General features: G+C 57.5%; 3 protein-coding genes across 5 annotated transcripts; all 3 read right to left on the reverse strand.

The window, feature by feature from the left end:
- Positions 1–2071: 2071 nt before the first annotated feature.
- Positions 2072–5520, reverse strand: CHEK1 (checkpoint kinase 1). Of its 3 annotated transcripts, XM_015884052.2 has the most exons (12): positions 5263–5520; positions 4866–5089; positions 4727–4791; positions 4425–4494; positions 4159–4347; positions 3876–3980; positions 3712–3807; positions 3519–3627; positions 3205–3382; positions 2621–2752; positions 2442–2543; positions 2072–2314 (listed from the first exon to the last, which is right to left on the reverse strand). In XM_015884052.2, the coding sequence occupies exons 1-12, from the start codon at positions 5496–5498 to the stop codon at positions 2219–2221; spliced, it is 1602 nt and encodes a 533-aa protein (XP_015739538.1). In that variant the 5' UTR covers positions 5499–5520; the 3' UTR covers positions 2072–2218. The 3 variants fall into 3 exon arrangements, with proteins under 3 accessions (XP_015739538.1, XP_015739537.1, XP_015739540.1); XM_015884051.2 differs by having other exon boundaries at positions 3519–3807; XM_015884054.2 differs by having other exon boundaries at positions 3519–3807; positions 5252–5378.
- Positions 5489–11349, reverse strand: STT3A (STT3 oligosaccharyltransferase complex catalytic subunit A). The gene is made up of 19 exons (XM_015884050.1): positions 11223–11349; positions 10109–10193; positions 9884–10007; positions 9667–9727; positions 9400–9521; positions 9119–9264; positions 8929–9019; positions 8742–8848; positions 8402–8566; positions 7820–8000; positions 7537–7692; positions 7324–7415; positions 7040–7195; positions 6737–6925; positions 6548–6664; positions 6375–6477; positions 6114–6302; positions 5819–5934; positions 5489–5747 (listed from the first exon to the last, which is right to left on the reverse strand). The coding sequence occupies exons 3-19, from the start codon at positions 9969–9971 to the stop codon at positions 5709–5711; spliced, it is 2118 nt and encodes a 705-aa protein (XP_015739536.1). The 5' UTR covers positions 9972–10007; positions 10109–10193; positions 11223–11349; the 3' UTR covers positions 5489–5708.
- Positions 11350–11666: 317 nt separating this feature from the next.
- EI24 (EI24 autophagy associated transmembrane protein) lies at positions 11667–16086 on the reverse strand. The gene is made up of 11 exons (XM_015884055.2): positions 15985–16086; positions 15635–15767; positions 14651–14796; positions 14400–14460; positions 14126–14192; positions 13860–13984; positions 13594–13713; positions 13403–13514; positions 13084–13195; positions 12844–12918; positions 11667–12596 (listed from the first exon to the last, which is right to left on the reverse strand). Exons 2-11 carry the CDS (start codon positions 15674–15676, stop codon positions 12437–12439), a joined length of 1020 nt encoding a protein of 339 aa, XP_015739541.1. The 5' UTR covers positions 15677–15767; positions 15985–16086; the 3' UTR covers positions 11667–12436.
- Positions 16087–16378: the final 292 nt, after the last annotated feature.

Below are 16378 nucleotides of genomic sequence, written 5' to 3' on the forward strand. Positions count from 1 at the left end.
TTTCCCCCCCAGCCCCCAAAACCCCACTCAGAGTTTCAGTTCCCACCTCCCCGGGGGCATCTGTCCCATTGCTGAGCTCTTGCTGCCATTGCTCAGTGCTGTCCCGGGGCTGTGGGGGTGTTTTGGGGCACTGGGGGCCGCCGTGGGGTGCGCGCTCTCCCCGCCCTGCCCAGGAATGTGTCTGCTGATATTAAATAGACCTGGAGGCACTTCGAGCTGAGCCCACTTCCTCGCCAAGAAATGACCTCAGCGTTTGGGAGGCTTTCACCTTTTTCAAGCATTTTGCTTTTTCCTCCCTCTCCCGCCCACAGCTGCGGGGCCGACCTGTTTTAGGGGGATCTTGGCAGCTTTAATCTGTGCAAACCCCCCCGTGCTGCCCAAACCTGTGCACCCCATTCTGGATCTCCATCCCCAGCCCCACGCTGCGCCCCACATCCCTCCCAGCCCCTCCATCCCCAGCCCTGCACCTCGTGCTGCACGCAGCCCATCTCAGCAATGGAGCAGGGGGAGCAGGGAGGTTCCCACCCCCCCGAGGCACGGCCCCATCACATCTGGTGGGCAGATGTGGCCGGGCTCTGCTGCCCAGATGGGGGCAAGCAGGGAAATCCCGGGCTGGGCACACGGCACGAAGCAATCCCTGGTCATTGGGAACTGGCATTTCCCATCTCCTGGCCCCACATGGGCTGGGGCTCCTGGGGATGGAGCATCCCCTGTCCTGCGCCTCCACCTCGCATCTGCATCCCAAATCCTGCTTCTGCACCCACTGCCCCACGTCCTGCACCTGCCGTCCTGCACCTCCATCCTCCACGTGGCTTCTGCTGCTGCATCCCACTCTGCATCTGCATCCCATTTACCTCATCCCTTGTCCTGCAGCCCAAAATTTGCTTTCTGCCCCCATACGTTATACCTGTGCCCTAATTTCCCTTTCCCAGCCCTGCACACCAGATCCTGAATCTACCAGATGCCTTGTCCTGCATCCTAAATCCTGCATCCTCCATCTGTACCTTATGTAAGAGCCCTGGATAAGGGATAAAAGGCTTTCTATAGGGTTATTATATGGTTACTAAAGGTTTACTACAATCGCCCATAGCAATGATTCATGCTCAAACCCATGGGATACCCCCAGGACCCCCAAAATGAGCAGTTTATGACCCAAGCTGGGGTGGGCAGCAAAGCAAAATGCTGTAGGGGATGAAGCAAAGGATGGGTTTTCCCCTTGAAGAGAAACCTTTACTGCTAACAGGACTGACATCCCACTGCTGCAATGAGTTGTACTGTTCTACACAACAGCCCTCAGCTCCCAGCCCCACAATCCTCACTCTCAGGGTGCCCCCAAAGCTCCTTTCTGCCTGCAGACCCCAATCTGTGCCCACCGGGAGCCGCTGGGGGAGTGAACCAGAAAACCCCGCGTTCAGCCTAATTATCCCCGGCTGCAATCTGTGATCTCCGGGACAATTAACGCTGCTTAATCCCGGCTGAAAAGCACACGGGGTCGGGGCGGCGTCTTCCTGCTGCCCCTCGCCCGCTGCCAGGGTCTCGCTCCCGGCTGCAATATAAATATGCAATTAAAGAACCCCGAAAGGCCCCGTTAATTGCTCGGCTGAAGGGGGGGGGGGGGCACTGGAAAATGGGGAAAATAAGGGAAAGAGGCTTTTTCCAACTCAGTTACCGATGCCAGCAGTGGGAGCGGTGGGTTCAGGGCTGAGTGGTGGGATGAGCACCTCGGGGTGGGGTCTGGGGGATGCTCTTTTGGGTTGGGGATGGGGGTGCTGCCCGGGTTAATCCCTGCACTCCTCTCGCTCCAGCGCTAACAACCCCTGGCAGCTCCGGGCTCGTTAGCGCTGTGAAAAGCAATTAGAGGCTGGGAGTGGGGCAGCTGCCGCCCTGAGAGAGGGCAAGGAGGGGGGAAAGACCCTGAGCTGCCCCCACAGCTCCGGGCTGTGGATGGGGCTGTGTGGGGCCACTGAGCTCAAAGGAAACTCTGCACCATCAGTCGGTTCCAGAGTGAACGGAGCTGCAGGACACGGGGCTGAGTCTGCTCCCACCCGCACCCACAGCACCCAACATGGCACAGAGCTCAGATCCCACTTTATTGAACCCATAAAAGCCTCAGCAGGCGCAGAGCCGGGCTGACCCCATGGCACTGCCCGACCCCATGGCACTGCACTGCGGGGCACAGCTCTGCGGGGGTGAGGAGGAGGAGGAGGGAGGGGGGGGGTCAGGGTGGGGGCAGCCACACCTTCTGCGTGCTGACCACGTCGCTCAGTTTGCCTTTGATTTTCAGGAAATGCCTCTTGAACTCCAACCCATCGCCCTGCAGGGGGACATTGGTCAGTGCACCCCACAGCCATCAGTGCCACGTCCCAGCGACCCCATTTGCACCCCCTTCCCCACCCACACGCTGCCCCGCACCCCACTGCTCCCCCCATCCCAGCGCCCACCTTGGAGAGGCGGAAATCCACCAGGATCCTGCTCTCCATCTCCAGCAGGTTCACCTTGAAGATCAGCTTGTTGTTCCTCCGGTCCGTGGTGGAGATGGTGACCTGCGGGAGCACAGCAATGTCAGGGGGGCTCAGCCCCATCCCTGCACCCACCCCCCCACCTTCAGGCCCGGCCCCACCTGGTTGGTGCAGCTCTGCTTCCAGCCGTAGCCCATCTTCTCACACACGTCCCTCAGGCTGCGGTAGGAGCCGTCGGCGTCCAGCTTGGTGAAGAAGCGCGTCATCCTCCTCACCAGGCGCTGCCAGGGGCTCTGCAGCACGGAGAGCATCGGGAAGGCTGCAAAGCTGCAGCACTGTGCCCATATCCCACACCTCAGCCCCACTGTGTGCACACAAAGTGGCCCATGCAGCCCCGAGTGAAGGTGCACCAAGTTGTGTCCCTGGTACTGCACGTCTTTGTGCAACATTAGCAAGTTGCACCCCCGTGTGGCAAACATCGCCAGCTGCATGTTAGTGCTGCAGAACAGTGCGAAACAGCAGCCCCAGGCCTGCCAAAATGCACCACAAGCCTGCATCCCCAGCACTGCAAACATTGCCAAGCTGCATCCCAAGTGTAATCAATGTGACACTATAAACGCTGCAGGATGGCATCCCCAGCATTGCAAAGCAGCCCCTTAGAAATACTGCAAAGCTGCACCCAGAAGGTTGTAATGCCAGGATGCAAACACTGCGGAGATGCACAGCAGATCCTAAGGGAGCTCACCTGCGAGGAGCCCGGCGTGCCCAGCAGCTGGCTGTTGAGCAGCATGTGCTCGGGGCAGGCAGGCTGTGAGAAGCTGATGCCCTGCACCAGGCGGTCGATGCTGCCCGTGCTGCCGTCCCACAACGTGCCACCGGTGCCGGGCTCAGGCTGCGACGTGGAGTAGCTCACCTTGTCCTCCCTGCAAGGGAAGAGATGAGATTGCAAAAGGGACGGATGCGAGGACTGCGCCTCTATGGGGAGGTGCATTGCAGCAGGGAGGTGCATTGCAGCAGGGAGGTGCATTGCAGCAGGGAGGTGCATTGCAGCCCGCTCACCCCAGGGCGCTCTTCACAGGAGAGAAGTCCGTGTCGGAGCGGATGTGTTTGGGGAGGGCTCCTGGAGACTCGGTGACGCCACCTGAGGACACGCGGCTGCGCTTCGTGCCTGCAAAACACAGCACAGAGCCCACGCTGTGCACAGCACGGGCAGGAAACGAGCCCTGCCCCACAGCCCTCACCCAGCCCTCACCCTTCTTGAGGGGCCGGCAGTACCAGCGGTCCTTCTTGATGTCGGGGATGGTGATTCGCGCCGTGGGGCTCTCGGTCAGGATCTTGTGCAGCAGCGCTGTGGGGAATGGGGTGCAGGTCGGAGCTGTGGGGCGGTGGGGGGCACCGCTGCCTCCAGCTGCGTACCTAATGGTGCTGAGTCGATCTTCCTCCATGGTGACAGGTAGGTCTTCCTCTCCTTCCAGTCGCTGTACTCCTGGCAGCTGTCGCTGGGCTGATCCCAGGGCAGCTCTGAGGGAGAGGGGGCGGCACAAGAGATTGGCACAGGGGGCAGGAACAATGCATTGCCCATCTGCCTCCAAAAGGATGCGATGTGCATGCAGTACTGCGCTGTGCCATGCAAAGCACCCACTGCAACCTCCCCTATGCACCCCACATACACCCCACAGCTCACAGCCCCCATACCCACCTCCTGCCAGCATGGCGGTCAGCACCACGCCGCAGGCCCACACGTCCACGGGCTCAGCTCGGAACTCGGGGCGCCGCAGCAGCTCGGGGGCCACGTAGGGCAGCGTCCCACACATCTTGTTCAGCAGCCGCTCGCGCCCGTTGTGCTTGAAGACGGTGGCCAGGCCAAAATCGGAGATTTTCAGGTTGTCTGGGGGGGGGAACCAGCAGGAAGGGTCAAGTTAAAGGTGGTGGAACACAGCAGGGGGTTGGGGTAGGGGGGCACACCTCGATCATCCAGCAGCAGGTTCTCTGGCTTCAGATCACGGTGCGTGATGCCCATGCTGTGCAGATATACCTGCAGGGGGGTGATGGGGTCATTGCAGGCAGCTGGGAGCAATGCAATGCAATGCAGGCAGCTGGGAGCAATGCAATGCAATGCAATGCAGTGCAATGCAGCTGGGCAATGCAATGCAGTGCAATGCAATGCAGGCAGCTGGGAGCAATGCAATGCAGTGCAGTGCAATGCAATGCAGTGCAGGCAGCTGGGAGCAATGCAGTGCAGTGCAATGCCGTCCTGCAGCACTCACCACACCCGCAATCAGCTGCTGGAAGAAGCGCTGTGCATCCGGCTCTGGCATCCCAATGTCGGGCTCTGCAATAACATCGAGCAGTGAGGGCAGGGCTGCAGCTCCAGCTCGGAGCTCCTGCTCTTGCATTGCCACCCACCGATGCGGTCGAAGAGCTCCCCGCCGCTGCAGTACTCCAGGAACAGGTACTGCGTGGCGCCCTCGCGCCGGTGCCCGTAGAACTTGACGACGTTGTCGTGGTTGAGCATCTTGTTGATGCAAATCTCCTTCTTGATGTTCTCGGGGCAGTCTGCAGCGCGCTTCATGTCCACGATCTTCACGGCCACGGCCTCCTCGGTGCGGCGGTTCAGGGCCAGCTGCACCCTGCGGTGCACGGCGTGCAAGGGGCTGGTTGCATTGCAAGGTGTGCGTGCAGCCGGGGCACAAACACCACGCAACAACCCGGCACCGTGCAGGGGGTGCGGGGCCGCACGGCCCGGCCGCTCCGCGCTGCTCCGGGCCCCCCCCTCCATTCACCCCCTTCACCCCGCACTCACTCCCCGTAGGCTCCTTCCCCCAGTGTCTGCACCAGGTCCCAGTCCTCCACGAACGGCACCGCCATCACGCACCGACCCGCACACAAACACGGTTCCCGCCGGCGCCACGTTGTCACGCCTCTCACTGCGCGCGCACAGCGAAGCCCCGCCCCCAGCCCCGCCCACCGGACACGAGACCGGAACCGAACGGAACCGAACGGGACAGAACCGAGGGCGGACACACGGATCCCGGTCATTCCCCTTTAATCAAACCCGGTAACGCCGTGATTCCCGATTCTTGCTGCTCTGTGCTATAAAACCCCCCGCACGCAGCAGGGGGGGCCGTCCCATATCCCAGCACTCAATGGTATAAAAACAGTGAACCAAAAGGACGCCAAAACAACCCAAAACAACAGCCCCCCCCCAACATCTCAGCTCCATAACAAAGGTCGGGGCAGCGCTCAGATCTACGTCCGCGACAGCCCGCGGTTGTCCAAGTCCTTCACCTGCAACAGAGGAGAACAGTGAGCAGCACCATCCAATGCTCACCCAATGCACACACAGCCCAGCCCCGTACTTTGTATATCCGGACCAGCCAGTGCTCTGTGGTGTACGCCTCCTCCAGCACGTCCAGCTCAAAGTCCTTGTTCCCGATCTCAGCATTGCGAACACGGTCATAGCCGGGCGGCCGCTCTGCAGGGACACAAAGTGATGCTGTGTGTGCCAGCACAGCCCCATGGACACAAAGTGATGCTGTGTGTCCAGCACAGCCCCAAGGATAACGGGACACAGCCCCATGGATAACAGGACACAGCCCCATGGATAACGGGACACAGCCCCATGGATAACGGGACATGGGGTGTGACACGCACTGGCCTCGGTGTAGACCTGCCCGAAGCGGTAGTAGCACATCTTGTACATCAGGCAGTTGAGCAGCACTGGGGATCCCTCGCGGTCGACGCGGAACTCGCCCGTCGGGGTGTAGTAGTCGTGCTCCTTGATGTGCCGCCCCGTGTCCGTGCTGCCGCCGATGCGAACCATCCATAGGAACTTATTGATGTCTGCAAGGGACGGGGTGTATGGTGTATGGTGGTGGGTGTATGGGGGGGACGCAGGGTGCTGCGGGCTCTTACCATCAGATGAATACCCGGTGAGGCCGCCGAATATCACCAGCACGTAGCTGACGTCCAGCTCCCTCATGATCTCGTAGGCTTTCTCCTCTGTTGACGCCATCGCCTGCAGGGGACCCACAGCTGTGAGGTGCCGCAGTGCCCCAGAACCATGGGCACACAGCGGGAGCACCTACCTGCCCAACGCGGGAGATGTGCGTGTTGTTCCAGGTGTTGTTGTCCACCAGGATGGTGCGGTTGGCCATGGCGGTGATCTGGTAGCCGTAGTCCCACCACGACATCACCTTGGCGTCCTGCAGCCAAACACAACACACTGTCAGTGCTCAGATGGGTGCTGGCACCCGCTGTGCTGGGAGCGCGGTTACCTCCGGCGTGTTGTGCCGCAGCCAGTAGTAGGCCTCCCTGAAGTCATCGAAGATGATCCTGCTGCCGTCCCCGCCACGCGCAGACAGCACGATGGAGGGCGATGAGTACGCCTCGCTGGTCACCCAGGTGGAGTGGAAGGTGTATGTGATGAGGAAGAAAGCCATCACCAGGATCATGCCGCTGGCAACCTGCGGATGCAAACTGGTGTCACTGCAGGAGAGGACAGGGCACCTCCCTCACCATCCCCACCAGGAGCAACAACTCTCCTCCTCCCCACGGTCACGGGCTGCCCCAGCGCTCACTTCATTTTTGATGGGGTAGGTGGAGTCCTGCTGCTTTTTGCTCTTCTTGTCTGGCCGGCTGATGTCCAGGTTCTTCATGTAGGTGGACAACACCTGAGAAACGCCGATGCCGGAAAGGATGCACATCACTGGGGCCAGCACCAGCATCAGCCGCACCTGCGGGTGACAGTTCAGTTCAAAGCCATTACCAGCAAGTTCAGAACAAAAAGGAAGTTGGCTTTGTTAAGACGACCTCACCATCCTGCTCAGCCCCACAACATCACACCAACCCGAGCAGCCCTCACCATCACAGCAGAGAAGTACATGGAGGTCACACCGTACATGATGATAAAAATGCGGGCATCTGAGAGATTGCTGAAGCAGTAATAGAGACCAACTGCAACAAAGGAAAGAGAAACAGGTGAGGTTGGCCTGAGCCTGAAAGAAAATCCATCTGTTGGAGACAAGCAGCACGCTGCAAGGATGGAATAAACCCAGAGACCGACCGAGGGTCTCACCTGGGAACATGAATACAAGGAGCTGCAGGTCAAAGTAATAGGAGGACCAGGTGGTGGGCTGGTGCTCTGAGACAGAGGCAATGATGGGAATGTTGTTCTTGGCATAGGAAGGATCCAGCAGGGAGTAGAAACGCCCCGTCCATGGGGAGATTTTCCCTAGGAGAGGAGAAAATCAGCGTCAGTCGCAGCACAGCCAGCAGTAACAACAGGGAAAGAGGTGAAGCCAGCAGTGAAACATGCTGAGCAACATCAGCATGAATGGGATCACAGTTAATGGAGCTACCTGTGAGCATCAGCACAGCCCCAACTGTTAGGAGGACAAAGCCAACCAGGGAGATGACGCTCCTGAAGAGCACTTCAAACTGCTGCGGGTTCAGCTTGCTGCGGAGGTAGTCCACAAAGGCGTGGATCTGGCACAAGCCAAAGACGCCCAGGGCAGCCATGTGCTCTGAGGAGAGGACAGGCTGCAAGCAGGGGAGAGTGTGATCAGACACAAGGAAACGGCAGCTGAGTCACTCCAAAAAGACCTCAGCAAAATCAGTGCTAAGGCCACGACTTGCTGAAGTCAATGGAAGCCAATCCCTCCCCGTGGACATGAGGAATTTCACATCGGCCTTAATTCTGATAGGAATGCTCATGAAAAATGAACTGAGAGCATTCCTTGCTGTAAGATCTCCAAGTGAAGCTTCCAGGTCCACAAAACCTGTATTCCCAATAGCAGGACACTAAAGGTGACAAAGGAGCAACTGCTTCCCTTTAAATGCTGCACTCCCTACTTTATGGAGATGTGTGCTGAGCATTTCCTTCACAGAAAAATGGAACTTCCAAGGCTTCTTGACAGACAAGCAGTGCTGGAAGGCCTCACCTGAAAGCCAACAAAGGAGATCTGCATTGAGAGGATCGTCCCCAGGCAGTACACAGTGCAGTAGGCAACATAGATCCTGTGTGAGAAGCGGCCAGTCAGCATCAGCACAAGGACGTGCAGCGGGATTAAGTTAATCAGGAAGACGTAGCCACCCCACGAGGAGACCTGGCAAGAGAGAAGTGAAAAACACCAATTCCAGGGCTGGACAGACTGCACGGTGGGGTCCAACAGCAAGTCCTGTTTTCCTGGGATCATGTGCTCTCCCCAAACAGGGCACCATGAACAGCCCCAGAAGCCCGGATTTATCACATATCTGGGTGCCAGGACAAGGAATGCTCACCATGTAGAAATAGGCAAGAGCACACATCGCCGCCCAATAGATAGAGCCAGTTTTCACAGCCTTGATCCACATGTAGTAAGTGAGCAGCATGCAGAAAATGGCAATACCTGGGCAGAGAGACACAGCGAGGTCAGAGGAAGCTCACATCACCCTGAATGTCAGCATAACCACATATATAAAAACTCACCTTCATTATCGTAGGATCCAGCAACAGAACGAGAGATGTACCCAGGCACAACTGCAATCATGGCAGCAGCAAGGAGCCCTGCGCCTGCGTCCTGGGGAGCACAACCAGAGGGCAAGAGAACCATCAGGTCACAGCTCTGCATGCACGGATACGCCTCAAAAGAATAAAACTGAGATGGTCCTCCCCATACCTTGAGTTCTTTGGTGAGGTGGTAAGTCACAATGGTGGTGAAGGAGGAGAAGAGGGGCGCCAGGAAGACGCAGACGTTGCGGATGTCAATGGTGATGTGGAAGAAGTGCAGCACGTGGTAGATGGCTGCCGAGGTGATCATCAGCCCTGTGGGATTGACGTGGCACTGTCAGTGGGTTGCAATTGGAGCAGGGCAATCAAAAAGGTGAGAAGGATGGAACAGATGGGAGCTGCTGCCCTCCCAAATCTATGTTCTAGCACAGCCACAGCCTGCTGGCCTACCTGGATAAATGGTTCCACCAATAATCCTGCCCAAGGGGTACCACGCTCGGTCATCAAACCAGTTGTGGAATTTGTAGAAGCCTTCCTCTGCCAGGAAGCGAGTTGTGCGGTAGTTAAAGTACCTGCAACAACACCAGCACCTCTGTGTCCACACACAGGTCTGACAACTGCTCACAGGCTGCTGGGAGCAAACACAGCCCAGCAAACAGCAGCCAACATCCACTGACCCAAGGAGGAAAACACACAGCGTGGGGGGAAGACACTTACGGGTCAAATTCATGGATGACACTTTCAAATCTTAAGACAGAAAAGAGTCTCGTGGAAAAAGCTGTAAACACAAAGAGAAGAATGAGTTTTCAAAGGAGCCAGTGCTGAATGAATAACGGTGTGCACTTGGGTCACGCTTCAAGGACAGATGGGAGCTTGGCGACCTAAGGAAGAACTGAAGGAGGAGGCAGTTCCTGGGTCCTGCATGCAGACTTACACAGCACAGCTGCCATGGACAGGATGAGGAGCTTGAGCAGCGTGTCCTGCTTCTCATAGGAGAGCCGGAGGAAGCCCAGCTTGGTCATTGTCACATCAAAGGCAGGGAACAGACACCTGGAAACCTAAAGACAAGAGATGGGGATGATCAGAGAGTGGGGCTGGGCCCTGCCGTGCATCTGCTGCCTCCCTCCCCTCCTTGAGCCTGGATCCCCCAGAGCTTCACCTGATCAGTCGGCCCAAATCTTGGCTGAGGCTTCAACTTCTTTCACAGCGAGCAGAACTTCCTTGGGGCAGATGTGTGTGTTTGTCTGTGTGCAAAACAAGACAACCCTGAGCTTTCAGCAGCTGAAGAACCAAGGCTGGTTTCCCTTGATTGAGCTACAAGAGATGAACAACGAGCCCACAGAGGCTGCAAACTGCTGATGTGAAGTGCAGGATTCCTAACACAGATCTGCACAGCTCCTGTAGCACTGCGTGATGGAGCTGTTTGATCCGACCTCCTTGGGCGGAGGAAAAAACATGTGAGGTAGCAAGGAAGTGAAAGTGCAGGCAGAGATGGACGGCTTCACGCTCTGCAAACAGCCTGATGCTTTAGGAACGCTCTGCTGCCCACTCACACTGGAAAAACACACAGAAGCCAACACAAAGTCCTGCAGGCTCCGTCCCAGAATGGGCTGATAAAGGCCCGGCCCGTATCTCTGAGTTAAAGGCCAGCAGGGAGTTATTTGGACAGGCTGAGATTTAGAAACGACACCGAGCACCTGGGAATGGTGGTGTGAGCAGCAGAGATTGTGACCTGCAGCCATTAACAGTGACATGGAAACAGCGCTGGAGTCATTCCTGGGCTCCCTCAGGGGAAATACGGGAGATTCAGCAGCAGTGAGGGCTGAAGGCAGGAACAGCCCTGAGCCCTGAGCCCATGGCTGCCCATTGGTACCCACTGACACCCACTGGTGCCCATTGGTGCCTATTGACACCCACTGACACCCATAGGGACCCATTGAGACCCATTGAGACCCATTGAGACCCATTGAGACCCATTGAGACCCATTGAGACCCATTGAGACCCATTGAGACCCATTGACACCCATTGATGCCCATTGACACCCATTGATGCCCATTGATACCCATTGGCACCCATAGACCCCCATTGACACCCATAGACACCCATAGACACCCATAGACACCCATTGCCCCCCCAGCCCCACGGCCGCCCGTCCCCACACCGCACCCCGCCCCCATGCCGCGCTCCTCCCAGCTCAGCCCCATCCCGGCCCATTCCCGGTTCCCATCCCTCGTTCCCCCCCGGTTCGGTTCGGTTCGGTCCCGTCCGTCACCTCGGTTCCGTTCCCGTCCCCGCGGCCCGTCCATCCACCCCGTGCAGCTGCCCCAGCCCGCCTCACCGCCCCGCCGCTTTCCCATTGGTCCGACGCGACGCCACTCAAACATCCCCGCCGCTCATTGCGCGGAAAGCGGAGGGCGGGACCCCAACGGAGCGCTCCGATTGGCTGAGCCGCAGTGCGCGGGGCCGGCAAAGGGCGAGCAGTGACGTGTCCGTCCGGGCTCGGAGCCCCGGGGGGCGGGGCTGGTCACGTGGCCGGAAGCGGGCGGGGCGGGGCGCGCCACGTGGGCGAGACGGACCGGAACCACGAGACGGAGATAACGGAGATAACGGAGATAGCGCCGATATCAGCGGAATTCAGCCCAAAATAACGAGACACCCCAATAACGATCCCCATAACGCTCCGAACGCGGGACGGCGGGCACACACAGCGGGATGATCGGTTGTTTTTGTTCCATTTAACATCTCAGTGTGAAAACAGTCCAGAAATGGGGCGGTTCGGTGACACCGGGACCGACCGGAACCAACCGGAACCAACCGGGACCGAGCGGAACCGACAGCGCCACCAACAACAGCGCCACAAACAGCGCCACCGTGCGGACAGGGGAGGAACTGCAGGGCGAGCAGCGCCACCGATACACAGCGCCACCGTGTGGACACAGCGGGAACTGCAGGGACGGGACAGCGCCGGTACCGCAGCGCTCAGCTGAACCTCAATGGGCAGATAAACCAAAGAGAGCCGGTACCGAACATGGGACCCAACCCGGGACCACCCGGTACCAGCCGGTACCGCGCTGTGGAGCCGGCTCCCCGTGCAGCGCGGTGCCCTGCAGGTGCCGCTCATCATGGGGCTGCAATAGGAGCAGAGCTGGGGCTGGACAGCAGGACTATAAACCCGACCTGAGATCCACCATGGGATGGATATAAAGGGGACACGGGAACCCACAGCTGGGGAGATGGCACAGGAAGGGAGTACAAAACTGCGAGGGAAGGGCTGGGACACGCTATAAAACAAGCACAGGGAACCTGGCTTTTGTATCTCACAAAGGTGTTAAAAATCCAGGCTTTGCCCAAACTCACAGCGGGGACGTGAAACACCCGGGGGGGCTTTGGGTGCTGGGACACACTGAGCCTCACACGCTGGGTGCTGTGTTTCCCCAGGATGTTTCCAGCCCTGAGGCTGCAGCTCGTCCCCCTCTGGGCTGCGGCTCAGTGCCCCGGAGCAGCCTTGTGTTTGGCAGGAGATGGCTGCGGAGAGAGCAGCCGGTCTGCGGAGGAGCTGCTCAGAGTGGACTGAAGGTAAACGGTCTTGTGGAAGAGTCTGTTGCTGAGGAAAACCACCAGGGAGAAGAGACGGAGCTGGAAGTGGCTGGAAGGGAACAGAGGTGTGAGCTCAGTGATGCCGCACCAACGTGGCGCCCTGTGTCCAAAGAGCCCTCACAGCATTTGTCATGTTTTTATGGCTAAGGGGAATTTAATGGGTACGGAGAGCCCAGCCCTGCTATTCCCACCTCACCAACCCAGTGCTGGGGGCCTGTTCTCTCTGTGCTGTTTCTGTTCAGCACGTTTGTCCCAGATCTACCACCACCACGGAGCATCCCCAGGCCAATACTTACTATGTTTTGCCAGGTGTCTTCGCTTCGTTGGCGCTGATGATGAACAGAGGGAAAAGGATGGAGAAGAGGCAGCCACTGGAAGGAGAACAAAAAGGGTTTGCTGAAAGTTCTGTGTGAATGAAGTGCACCCTCACAGGGGGAGGGGACATCGATCTGATGTAAAGGAGGACAGAAGTTGGGAAAGGGGCTTTAATGTGGCCTGCTCCTCCCAGACAACAACCTGCCCTTCCGAAGACTCACCTGATGATGTAGGAGGACTGCATTGCGGTGAGGAAAGCCAGTGGTAAGCCAAATCCAAAGTAATAGGGCCAGTTTCTCTCAATGTTGGACAACCGTTGGTGCATTTCAATTCCTGGTGAGGACAAAACCCCCAAGAAACCCCCTGAGTTGGCACACTGGGGAAAGACCTTCACTATGCTGACTCCTGTCAGATGGTGCAGTACGGCCAAGAGGCTCGCTCACTGCTCTGCCACATACACAGTCCCTTGGGCCTGATATCAGTGCAGATATCAGACAGCACTTGGGTACAGAGGCCTGACTTGCAGGAGGCAGCACTCACCTTTGTTAAACCAGCGGTACTCAAAACAGTAGAGAGAATAGAGCAGTGACATGTGCAGGAGGCTGATCAGCTGGCCAATGATATCGATGGGGAACAGACTCACTATCATCCCCTGCGGGAGAAAAGAGCAGGTGAGGGAGGGCTGGAAGCAGCAAACAGCGACTGTGACCACCCCAGGGCTGTGAGCTCACCTGGATGAGGAACAGTGCCTGCAGCAGGAGGTTGAACAACATGTCAGCAATGATTTTACTGACGCTGGGGAAGGGGTGCGGCTTTCTGCCAGAAACTTCAAATGCGAGATCTGCAATGTCCTGCACAGGGAAAAGGGAGTGACAAACAGCTCAGCTAACAGCCACTAAGAACACCAGGATGTTCCAGGATGGGATTTCACATTCTCTAATCCTGGAAGTTTGCCCCACCCAGCATTTGTATGAGAGCCCACGTTCCTGTCACCTACCTGAAACCAGATGGCATTGACAACTTTACTGAGCACAAACAGGGGAAGGACCCAGAGGGCACTGAAAATGGAGGTGAGAATAAACTCCAGCCAAGACCAGACATCGCCATGTAAGGAAGGGTCACCTTTGGAAATGGGCAGAAAGCAGCACATCAGGAACCTCCTCAGTCTGTCAGCAGAATCTGTCTGATTTTCTACTAAACAATTAATCACAGCTTTGCCTTTGTACTCAGTGCCCCTTAATACACAGACAGGGAAGCACTTACCGATGATCTGAGCTGTGACTGACTGAAGTGCAGGTATAAATACTCGGTAGAACAAGAAGAGACTAAGCTAGAGGGAAAGAAACAACAAGGGTTCATGGTGAGGCTTTGCACGTTTGCTTCTTGTGCTCCATTCTCCCACCTGGCGTAGTGAAATCCCAACACATCTCATAAACTTTTAGCATAAACCCCTCTGAAGGTGCCATGGCCCCAGAGCCACATCACGTGGCAAACAGACAGCACTTGAACACAGAGAACACCCCAAATTCCCACTTACCCAGAATACGCCTCCATTCCAGGCACAACACTGAAATATCCGGCTCACTATCCGGGGTTCACTGGAAAGCAACAGGAGAGATGTGAATGAGAGACACAGCTCCTGAGCGAGGACAAATGGCAGCTGGTTCGGTCTCACATTTTACACACTGATGTGCACAGAGCTCTCCCTCTGCTTCTCTCTCCTTGCTCTCAACAGACTCAAAGACAAGCAAACTACCTGATTTGTGAGTCCTAAGGCTCCATACTCACTTCTCTTGCTTCCTCTCTTCCATATGAAACCTCCGCTGGGCATGTGCACTGTTTGCTCTCCTCCGCTTCTGCTCTTCCCTTTTCTGCTGGATCCGGGCGTCCAGCTTGGAGATGGTGCAGATGCCCCAGATGGAATCCTTGATTCCCTGCGGACACGAGCACAGCACATCAGCCATGCCCAGAGCAGGGAGGAGTGGGACAAGGCTGACACGGGCTGCTCCCCATTATGGAAAGGGACATAAATGCAAACCAATGCATGAAGGTGGATTTGCAGCACTGCCCTCACTCATCCCACAGTCCCAGCTGAGGTTGGCCAACCCTCAGGTGAGCAGGGAAGGGATCTGGATGGAGACACAAGGGACCGGACCACATCTGCATCACCCAGTCCTACAGACAGGTGAAGGCCAGCCCCAGTCCCAGCTGGAAGGCCAAAGATTCGGATCAGTGACACTATTTTCCATGGCCTGCTGACCTGAATCACGCTCCAGCATCTTTAGGAACAGCACTGCAAAGCTTTGCTGTTTTTACCCCTCCTTGAAAGGTGTGATGTCTCATAAATCTCCTCTATTTATAACCCTGGCAAAAGCCATGGAGATCTCACAGCCCATTTCTTCTGCCTGGCACGACGCACGTCTTCCCCTGCCAGCATTTCTAAGGCCAATAAAAGGTAATTGTACAGAATACATAGAACGTGCAAAGTCCACGTGGTCGCACTGTATGAACCTGAAGCTTATTCCTGCACAAATAAAACCCCACAAACTCTCACATCCGTACAAGGCTCCAGGGAGCACCTGAATGATTCCCAATGGCATTTCTGGCCTTTAGTGCCAGCTGTGCCGCAGGGACACGATGCAGGTTGTGCTTTGAGCTGTACTCAGGCCCTGTGCTCTCCTATACAACGATCCATCTGTCGGTGTCACACTGTTTTCAATGTGTTTTCTATGGAGCTGGGTGCGGCGGCGCGGTGTGCTCACACCGACTCACCCTGACCAGGTCCTGCAGGAAGGTCCTGACGCCGTCCGCCATCCCGCATCACCCCGACACCATCAGCTGCACGGACGGGGGAACGGCCGGGCCCGGGGCTGGGGCATCATGGACGGACGGGAAACGATGGGGCCTATGGGAGCACACGGAACAGCGGGTCGGTACCGACGGGCCTGGACCGAACCGAGCCGGAACCGAGCGAGGCCCAAAGCGCCACCGAGCCCACAGCCACCGCTATGCACAGAATGGCGGCTCGGAGCCGCACGGCCGGCCCAGAACAGAACCGAACCGACCCGACCCGGCTCTATCCGCCCCGCATCGCCCCCGCTCCCCAAATTGACCCCATTTACCTCCGGTCCGACCCGCCGGGCCGGGGCCGCTCCCGCAGCACACAGCGCCGGCACGGCCAACGCGATCTGCGCATGCGCAGCGAGCAGGCGCACACAGCGCTGAGACCGAGCAAACACGGACAGTGAGAGAGAGAGAGAGAGAGAGAGAGAGAGAGAGAGAGAGAGACCGCCAGGGGGCGCCACTACAATGAGTGTCTATGGGGCACGGGGATATGGGGGAACGGGATGGGATAATGGGATGGGATAAAGGGATGGGATACAGGGATGGGATACAGGGATGGGATACAGGGATGGGATAATGGGATGGGATACAGGGATGGGATACTGGGATGGGATATAGGGATGGGATACAGGGATGGGATACAGGGATGGGATACAGGGATGGGATAATGGG

The sequence above is a fragment of the Coturnix japonica genome, chromosome 24, assembly GCF_001577835.2.
Source record: "Coturnix japonica isolate 7356 chromosome 24, Coturnix japonica 2.1, whole genome shotgun sequence".
Classification (NCBI taxonomy): domain Eukaryota; kingdom Metazoa; phylum Chordata; class Aves; order Galliformes; family Phasianidae; genus Coturnix; species Coturnix japonica.